Source organism: Syngnathus leptorhynchus, chromosome 10, assembly GCF_054491065.1.
Source record: "Syngnathus leptorhynchus isolate UIUO chromosome 10, UIUO_Slep, whole genome shotgun sequence".
NCBI classification, from domain to species: Eukaryota; Metazoa; Chordata; class Actinopteri; order Syngnathiformes; family Syngnathidae; genus Syngnathus; species Syngnathus leptorhynchus.
Window position 1 is genome coordinate 4260384 of NC_141204.1, and position 9263 is coordinate 4269646.

A 9263-nucleotide genomic window follows, 5' to 3' on the forward strand; every position below is an offset into this window, starting at 1 on the left:
TCTCCCACTTTGCAAGCATGCCCTAATAAGGCCCGGGTTCTTGTAGTTGTTGTCAGTGTGACACTTCATCACTCCATCTTCATCCTCTGCACGTCTTATCGTTTCTTCTGCATCTTTCTGTAAGTTTTGCCTCCTCTTATCTGAAATTTGTGCTTTGCTGCCACTGCGGGATGGATTTCTGCTGTCCTGGATGTGATTTAGACGTGTCAGAAGATGTAGGTCGTAGTGGCAGAAGTGAAAGGCAGCAGATTATTATTATGCAACAGCACCAGCCTCCCGCTTTAATCTGCCTGCTGGGAAAATGTTGGATTAATGTAGAAGAAAGAACATTTTTTTCATTTAAATGTGTTTAAGTGTATTTTTTCAGATTTTTGTCTTAATTGTGGCTCATATTGGGGTGAAATGGGAAAAATGCTTTTTGTGTTTGCAGTCTTGCAAGGCTGATGAATTTTGAAAAATATTAAAAAATACTCTCCTGCATTTTTTTTTAAACACACATAGACTAAATCTGTATAACAGTAAATGATTTTTATTTAAATACATTTGCACTAAATAAGTATTATGTAAACATGGGTTACTAAGTCATAAATCAGATTATAAAAATAAAGCAAACAAATCTCAAATCTCTTCGGCTTTTCATGTTTCATTGTTCAGCCCAACATTCTTGACAAAAAGTAGGTAATTGGGTGAGTTAGCTCGCAAGCTAGCTCGTTACTAGCTGACCTGCAAGATTGTGACCGATTATTGCTTGTCTTTACTTTGAAATGGGTTTAAGGATGTTAAATTGAAGTGAAAGCAAGTCGAGCCTCGGAGATCAAACAAAGCTGAATGTGTGTTGAAGTTGAAGACTTGATGGAATGTGGCCGTGTGGCCTGTTTCTGTTGTTAAATGTCTTGAAGCTACGACCATTTCCATTTTATTACATGGTACAGACCAAAACACTTGCTGAATTTTCAATTTGAAATAATTTAGGGATACAAATTCAAATTTTGTTTTTTATTCGATTAATCGACAAAATAACTGACAGATTAATCGAATATTAAAATCCAACGACTTTATATTTCATTCTGGCACACCATAATGTTTTTTTTTTCCTACGTCATCACTATATAGTAATGAGCTGGTCTTATGGTTGTCATCAAAGCTTCTTGTAGCTTCTCGCACAATAAAGACCAAAGGGATCTGCTGAAATTGTGTATGATGACAATCATGGCTACTCTTTGCAGCAACAAAACAACATGAAGGACGACCCGGAGGCGTCGCCGCCCACGCTGGGAGACCCGGCCATTCAATGCCGAGATGTTTGCCGCTCGTATGGAAAACTACAAGTCCTCAACAACCTCAACCTCACCGTGCCACAGGGACAAATGTAAGTACTTGACGTGGGTTGCGGTATTATTCATTCAACAAATGCCTTGCTGCATTCCTCCAGTGACACCTGCAATTGGCTTGGCCACAAAAACATGTGGGTGGAAACACTTTGTTCAAAACATGATCCGAAATGTATACGGATTGCAACATTTGACTTCATTTGATAACTTAATGTACAATTAAAACCTTCAAAATGCATTTTGCCGCTTGCTGGCGACTAAAAAAATGACATCACATGCTTAAGGTAACAACCAATCACAACTCAGCTTGCAAATGACACATGATTAATGTCTTTATTCTTTGGGGAAAAATACAATTTTATTTTTTAACAATAATAACTCATAGTCATCATATTCCAGGCGTACTACGGATATTTTATCTTGGTTGCCATCATCAGTTTTTCTTACACAGTCACCCACGCATAGTCTTGCTCTCAAAGCAATCTGATTTTATTCTGAAAGAAAAATCAACTTCTGATGTTATCTATGAAAATGGACATTTTGGGAATTTGTTATTTTATTTTCTCCTGGCAGATACAGCCTCCTGGGCCCCAGCGGCTGCGGCAAGACCACCATGCTGAAATGCATCGTGGGAACTCTGAGCCTCTCTCGGGGTTACATCAGCGTGTTAGGGAAGCCGCCTGCGTTCCCCGGCCACGGCGTGCCGGGCAGGATGGTGGGCTACATGCCCCAAGTAAGCCTTTTCACACCTGCTTCATTCCTACAAATGCATTGTGAGTCACATGCTGCTTCACCCAGGAACTGGCTTTGTACAACGAATTCACCATCAGCAACACGCTCACCTTCTACGGACGAATCCACGGGCTGACTCTGAGGGAAACCCAGGCCCGCATTAATTTTCTCATTGAGTTCTTGGATCTGCCGCAGAAGGACCGGTTGGTTCGTAATCTCAGGTAAATAATACATCTCAGAGTATCTTTCCTCATTGAAATGAATGGAAATGTCGTTAATCCGTTCCAGCCGGGCATAAAACACGTCTTTTGTAATAAGACAAATAGCTTCTACAATATTATACCCTATAAAAATATAAGTGTTTTACTTGGAAGTCAAAGCAGAAAAAAAAAAAAGTCGAGGTAACACTGTAGACTAAACAGGAAGTGAAGTATAAGGTGCGGATGACTGTCTGCACTATACTACAGTATACATATTGACATAATGCTCTTAACGGCCTCCTATTGCTCCGGGTAGCTTACATAAGAGCTTTGTTCTCCAAAGAGGCCGCTGAAAGCCGCTTCATTAGCGCCCCATGTAATATTCATGTCCCATGTAATGTTACAGTTGCAGTCATGTTTAGTAAGTTAGGTTGCTTATTTCCATTTTTATTTTAAATAGATGTAAAATTATCATTTATTTTTTAAGGGGGCTGTAAGAGGACACATATGATGTCTTGTATTAAAAAAAATGTGAATTTTATTTGATTAATTTTCTGTGTTGTTGCAGTGGCGGCCAGAAGCGGAGGGTGTCTTTGGCGGCGGCGCTGCTCCAGAATCCTGAGCTGCTCATTCTTGATGAACCCACAGTGGGAGTGGACCCAGTCCTCAGGGCCAAGTATGTTTAAATGACTTTGTCTGCAACCTCTTCTTTACATTCTCATCTGCAATTTTCGTACACAAGCACTCATGACGCCCGCAGGAGAAATGAAACTCTGCGTGAGCATAGTAGTATTCGTTCCTTGTCGCTTCTGTGACCAAAAGAAAAGGAAACATGAAACCTGACATGTGCCTCTAGCTAGATGTAGCGCTCTACTTGAAATATTCATCAGTGATTATTCATCACCGGAGTACAACGTGGGTCATCCTTTTACAAGATAGCTAGCAACTAATTGAGTCACCACTGTGAATTGGAGCAGCTAATAAAAATGTACATGAATTTAGATCATTTATCCGTCTATCCAACTGCTTGTCTTGTCAGTCTGTCTGTCGATCCACTTTCAAATGTAACTTGATGTCGTTTCCAGGATTTGGCAACATCTTGTGGACATCGTGAAGACGGGTAAAGTGTCGGTCATCATCACCACGCACTACATCGAGGAAGCCAGACAAGCCAACGTGGTGAGGAAATCGAGATCTGGTTTACCTTAAAAAGAGAATTACGTGACTGTCCATTTGTGTTGTGGTGCTAATTAGCTTAGCATGCAGACATTTTGAATAATCCCTTTGTGGACCAGTGAATACTTTGCTTCACATGAATTCATTGTTAATCTCCTTTATGTATGAAATCCCAATTTTAAATTCTTGTATGAATTCCATAGCAGAGTCGTCCTTTATAATCGTCTCTGTTTTCGGTTCAGGCGGTTCAGAAAGATTAAGTTCAAAATACCATAGGAACCTACTTAACGATTGTTTGAGCTTGTTGGTGTTCTCCATTGTTTTAAACAATGAAGAGAAATAATTTGCAGAAGGATAAAATAGCATACTCTAGCATGCATTTACGTTTTATAATTAATGTGATTGCGTTTCTGCAGTCACACATCCAGAAAAAAAAAACAGCCCAAGGTGGCTCTTTGTTAACAAGGAAGCACGAGTTCTCTGGTCAAACCAGTCAGGTGGCTGGAATTCATTTTCTGACTTAACACATGTATGAGTGTTAGTAAAGTGCTTAGTTAAAGGAAGTAGGTTGAAACATTCTTGCATAGTCGTACATGTGTTCTGCACCTAATTGACTTTGGTTGCGAGCAATACTCATTTGGATGCAGAAGAAATGGGTCAATAAGTCGCAGTAATATTGGTCCTTTTTTTCCGTGTATACAAAAAAAAATATAGCTGTGAGTATTGTTATATTGTCTGTCTTTGTTGCTTCACCTTTGGTGTTCAAATATTTCTTGCTTAAAGTTTTATACGTTCAACAATGCTAGTTTCACCAGCCCGTCTATGACATTTTGCATTGTTTGTTAGCATGAAGCTAGCTCACTTAACTTTTGGCATTGTAATATTTGTTGACCCCATCTAGGTGGGCTTGATGAGGAACGGCTGTTTGTTAGCTGAGGGAACTCCAGAAGCTGTCATGAAGATGCAAAGCTCTACAGTGAGTTGCAAGTGTCACTGTTTTGGCTTATAGTAGAGTTGAAACTTAATCCATGATGTGTTCCCTATTTTAGACTCTGGAGCATGCCTTCCTGCAACTATGCGAAACTTCAGACCAGATGTGCGTTAAGCGAGTCTCCGGTACCCAAGACGACGTGTTGGGAAACAGCCAATCGTTTGAAAGTGGGCGGGACGAGAGTAGACCCATCCTTGCCACCGTGCCCAAAAACACTGGGGAAGTCGTCAGCCATTCAGGTTGGGGAAGATCGATGCTAGTTTCGTCAGCCTGCCTATTGTTAGCATAAAGTTAGCCGACAAAGTTATGTGGGTGGTTTGGTCACAGTGAAAATGAATTCTTTATATTTTATGTTTCGAGATTTATGTGACCACTTAGCGATTGTGATTCCACAGTGGACTGGAAGGTCCGAGTCCGACACGTGATTCCCAAGTGGAGGAACATTGTCGCCCTCACCATTAAAACCCTACTCCGAATGAGGAGAATGCCAGGGTACGTCGTACCACCACAAAAAAATCCGAACGTCGGGCGTCATTTCTGACAATGTCGTCCTTCGCAGCTCCTTGTGTTTCCAGTTCCTGCTTCCCGTCATCCAGATGTCGCTCATCTGCTTGTGCGTCGGTGGAGACGCGAAAGGGATTCAAATTGCCGTGGTCAACAACGAGACCTCCCCGCTTGCTTTCAGCCACTCGCTGCTCTCTTTTTTGGATAATGACAGTATGAAGCAGGTAGTACTTTTAACATACTATTTTTGCAATAACTGTCATATGGCACAATAGAAAAAAAAAAAAAAAAGGATCAAATTGTGCATATGGTGGCTAATGTGCTATTGTATGATTGGACAGGTCAACTTATCTTATGCGGAGGCTTTTAAAGGGATCCATGAAGGAAAGTACTGGGGCGTCATCGGCTTTGGCAAGGACTTCAGCAGCTCCCTATTTAATAGGTACGCACGCCATCGATATACACACACTGATTCAAATCTGTATCATATTAATGCAAAATGAGAACTGCGTAGGTCACGGCAACAAAAAAAACAAAAAAAAAAGCTACAGCCTTGAGGAAACACCTTGACTCAGCAACATGCTGTTGTGTACCTGCCATACTCGTGCGTCACGAAAAAGCCGCAGCAGACAACGCCGCCGTTGAAAAATATCTAAAGTGTCACATGATTCCTAGCTGCAGGGCAGATTCGTTACGTTGGCACAGTATTTGGCAACGATCACAGCGCATGCTTCACGTGGAGCGTGTCGAAGGTGAACCAATAGGTGAAGTAGCTCAAAAGGTTACTTTCAAGCAGAGCATCAAAAAGTTCCTGGATTTGATTGAGAGCTTGGCACACATAATAAGGGAGCTATGTTAAGTGAGAAGCCAATGAAGAAACTTCACTTGTTTGCAATTTAACAAGAAGGCGTTCCCTTTTCTTGGGACTTTTAATTACAAATCATCTTTGTTAGGTATGAAATTGACAGAGAAGTCAGCTAAAAAAAAAAACTACAAAGCAAAAAGATAATGAACAGGAGTGAATTTTTTTGAAGGGTGTTTAGACTTCCGCAACTACATTTTTATTTTAACTTCCTCTCTGGCACAAAAAGATAAAAATGGGTTTTGGTTTCATTGTCTCTTATATTATCTTGGGTTTAAGGTTGTGTGGACTTTTTATATCCTCCATATTTTGGAACATAAACATCTAGATTATTGCTCTTCCAGGATGTTACTGAAGAATGTGTCCAAGGCGGTGATAGATGAAGGGTCAGTGCATGTCTGGCTGGACCAGACTAGTAAGTAGATGGCTAAATATTTTCTTCAAGTGTTATGACACTACCTTCAATGTTAAAAAGAAGTCATTTTGTTTTTCCAGATAAACAAATCGCCTTGATGCTGCAGCAAAAGTTGTACAACGCCTTCCAGGTGAGGATGCTTTTAATTTATTCTAAAGAAGTTATAAAAATGTTCTCATTTGACAATCAATGAAAATAAATACAGACATTCTCGTGTAAAAAGCCACTTTTTGATCCAACATATACATATATGGCCTTACAATCTACGATTGGGTTTCCATTTTCAATTATTATTTTGTCCAGTAGAAAGCGCTACTCTTCGCCTTATTTAATTTTCTATTGTTTCCTGTACAGGCTTTTGTGAAGAGCCAGCTAGGCGACATGTCGTACAAGTATGCCTTGCCCATAAAGGTGAACAAAACAATATCGCATAATGTAGTAGTACTTCTATATCATATTTTCTAACTCTAATTTTCTTTGTTGTGTAGTTTGAAGAAGCCATTTATGGCAAACAGAACACAGACTTTACTACATTCGTCATGCCGGGCGCTGTTCTCAGGTCAGTTCCAAAACTAAATGAGAGACACACAAAATGGAGAGCACAAAATTGAACTTCTTGTTGTTGTCCAGCATCGCCTTCTACTTGGCCTTGGGCCTGACCGCCCTCTCCTTTGTCCTGGAGAGGAAAGAGGGTCTTCTGGACCGATGCTGGGTTGCAGGTAGTCAATTGGTGATATCATAGATTACATTTCAACAGTAATACTTGACATTTTGGCATGTTATGGAAAATAGGATTTCATTCTCTTATCATGTGTATCGATCAGGTGTGAGCTCGCTGGAGACAATGCTGGCTCACCTTTTCTCTCAGCTACTCGTGATTAGCGTCCAGATCATCCTCATGTTGCTCTTTGTCCTGCTCGTCTTCAAGGTGCCAGTTAAACACGTTTGATATTGATCAGTGTGTAAAAATGAGATTTTAATTAGAGTTCGCTTCTTGTGTTTGTTTGCAGATGCCTAACGAAGGCTCCCTGGTTCTCATCGTGCTGCTCATCATACTCCAGGGCATCACCGGCATCTCCTTCGGCCTGGTCATCTCCGCCGCCATCGATGACGAGCAGAACGCCAATCAGGCCGCGCTCGGACTCTTCTACCCTAACCTTATCATGAGCGGTAGGCAGTCATTTTATATTCAATGTTGAATTTTACGTGATCCGATATGATGTCATATTAGGCATCATCTGGCCTGTGGAATCTATTCCGTACCCTCTGCGCTACCTCAGCCTGGCCCTGCCCCAAACTTACGCCTCACAAGCATTGCGATGCATCATGTACAGAGGTACACACATATATATAGAAATAATAAATACTGAATGGTATTAAAATGCTTAGATCGACATTTTGTGTCTTTTTGTGTCCTTCAGGTTGGGATCTGACTTACATGATGGTTTGGCGAGGCTTCGTTGTCACTCTGGGCTGGAACACGTTCTTCATCATTGTGGCAACTCTTATTTTGAAATTCAGGAAGTAAACACACACATACGCATACGCAAGTAGAATGCCTGCATGTGCTGCCCATAGAAAAGGACATTGTATTGTGTATGTGAAGGCTTTTACATCAGGGCTGGCCAAAGTATTTACGTGATCCAAAGTCCTGGAATGTTATTGTGATCAATCATTTCCCCCCCACCCCCACCCCCGATCATTTTCTTGAGGTCATTAATGTAATTAAACAATCGGTTAATACATTTATTGTAAACCATATCATCGTCGTCATCGGGCGAAATCACCTGGAAAATAATTTACAAAAAGAGGAAATCACAAATTGACTACGCTGAAATCACAAATTGACTACGCTGTCATTGATTGAAACAGTACGGACATTTTTTGTAAAACAGTACGGACGTTTTTGGTAAAACAAAATATGCCTAACTCAACTAGTTTGGCTTGTTATGATCTACTATCTAAAACTAAACTACTTATCTACTATCCACAAGTCTTGAAAACTAAAACTATTTATAAAACTGTTATCTACTATCAAAAACTTAACTACTTATCGACTATCTAAAGCTACTTTCTAAATCTCTTGACAACATAATGTTGCCTATATATAACAATGAGGCTGCTAGACCAATAGTGCAAAAAATGTAAACTGGACAGTGCTATACTGTTTATTTTATTAAATAATTCGGACTGTAAAAATTAATCGTTTTAATTAATATTGTCAATATATGAAAAAGAGGTTGAAATATTTTTCTCATAATATTTTTACAGTATAATTTCTATTAATTTAGCCACTTTTGTTAAAAATAATTGAAAGGTGTTTTCTCACAAATTTTTCTCTTATTCATATATCTCATTAAACAATTGCCTATTATGGACAATAATATAAGTTTAAAATAAACTATACATGTTTGCATTTAGCTTTGTCAAATAACTGGTCAAGATATAAAGAACCAAAATAAAAAGACTGAACTTTTATTTTATTGTCAAAATAAACAATTTTTATCTTATATACATATTTAACCTATCTGTTAAATAATATTTTACGTGTATTGTCATAATGGAGTACAGAGGCGCTCCAAAGTGGATAAATATTTGCTAACCCTAAACCTCTGTTCATGCAGTATTTTCTTTCTGTGAACTTTATGATGGGGAAAAATGTGACGTTGTATTGTGTATTATTTTTGTTTACATGACTGTTATTTTTTATGCTGTAATTCCACTTTGCTGGACAGAGTGGATGCCACTCGTAGGTCAGCTGACCACTTCACTGCTCACGTGACGTTATTATGCGACATCATCATGTCACACTTGGTATTATTTGTATGATGGATCTTTTACTCAGCGGTCAATAAAATCATAAAAGATAAATTGCTAACTATGTTTTTGGTTTTTACATTAGACTCTGTGTGATGTAATTCGAGATACTACCAGTAGAGGGCAGGCCATCACTATATTTCTACAACATTGGACTGTTTTTGTTTAGAACTTGAAAAGCTGAGGAACACATTTATTCTGAAGGATTTTTAAAAAAAAGTAGGTTGCTTTACGC

General features: G+C 39.3%; 1 protein-coding gene across 1 annotated transcript; it reads left to right on the forward strand.

Moving 5' to 3' along the window:
- The first annotated feature begins 68 nt into the window (after positions 1-68).
- Positions 69-9063, forward strand: abch1 (ATP-binding cassette, sub-family H, member 1). Its single transcript, XM_085922091.1, has 20 exons — positions 69-119; positions 1227-1369; positions 1905-2064; positions 2130-2284; positions 2832-2939; positions 3349-3442; positions 4341-4415; positions 4489-4669; positions 4826-4922; positions 4990-5158; positions 5276-5376; positions 6141-6211; positions 6292-6341; positions 6566-6622; positions 6700-6770; positions 6842-6930; positions 7036-7139; positions 7222-7381; positions 7443-7547; positions 7633-9063. Exons 2-20 carry the CDS (start codon positions 1239-1241, stop codon positions 7737-7739), a joined length of 2085 nt encoding a protein of 694 aa, XP_085778217.1. The 5' UTR covers positions 69-119; positions 1227-1238; the 3' UTR covers positions 7740-9063.
- The last annotated feature ends 200 nt before the right edge of the window (positions 9064-9263 follow it).

Excerpts from the sequence above, each read along its gene's own strand:
- abch1 (XM_085922091.1), top strand. The coding sequence starts at position 1,239 with ATGAAGGACGACCCGGAGGCGTCGCCGCCCACGCTGGGAGACCCGGCC. Across the intron at positions 1,370-1,904 it reads ACCGTGCCACAGGGACAAAT|ATACAGCCTCCTGGGCCCCA; the intron begins GTAAGTACTTGA and ends TTCTCCTGGCAG. Across the intron at positions 5,159-5,275 it reads ATAATGACAGTATGAAGCAG|GTCAACTTATCTTATGCGGA; the intron begins GTAGTACTTTTA and ends ATGATTGGACAG.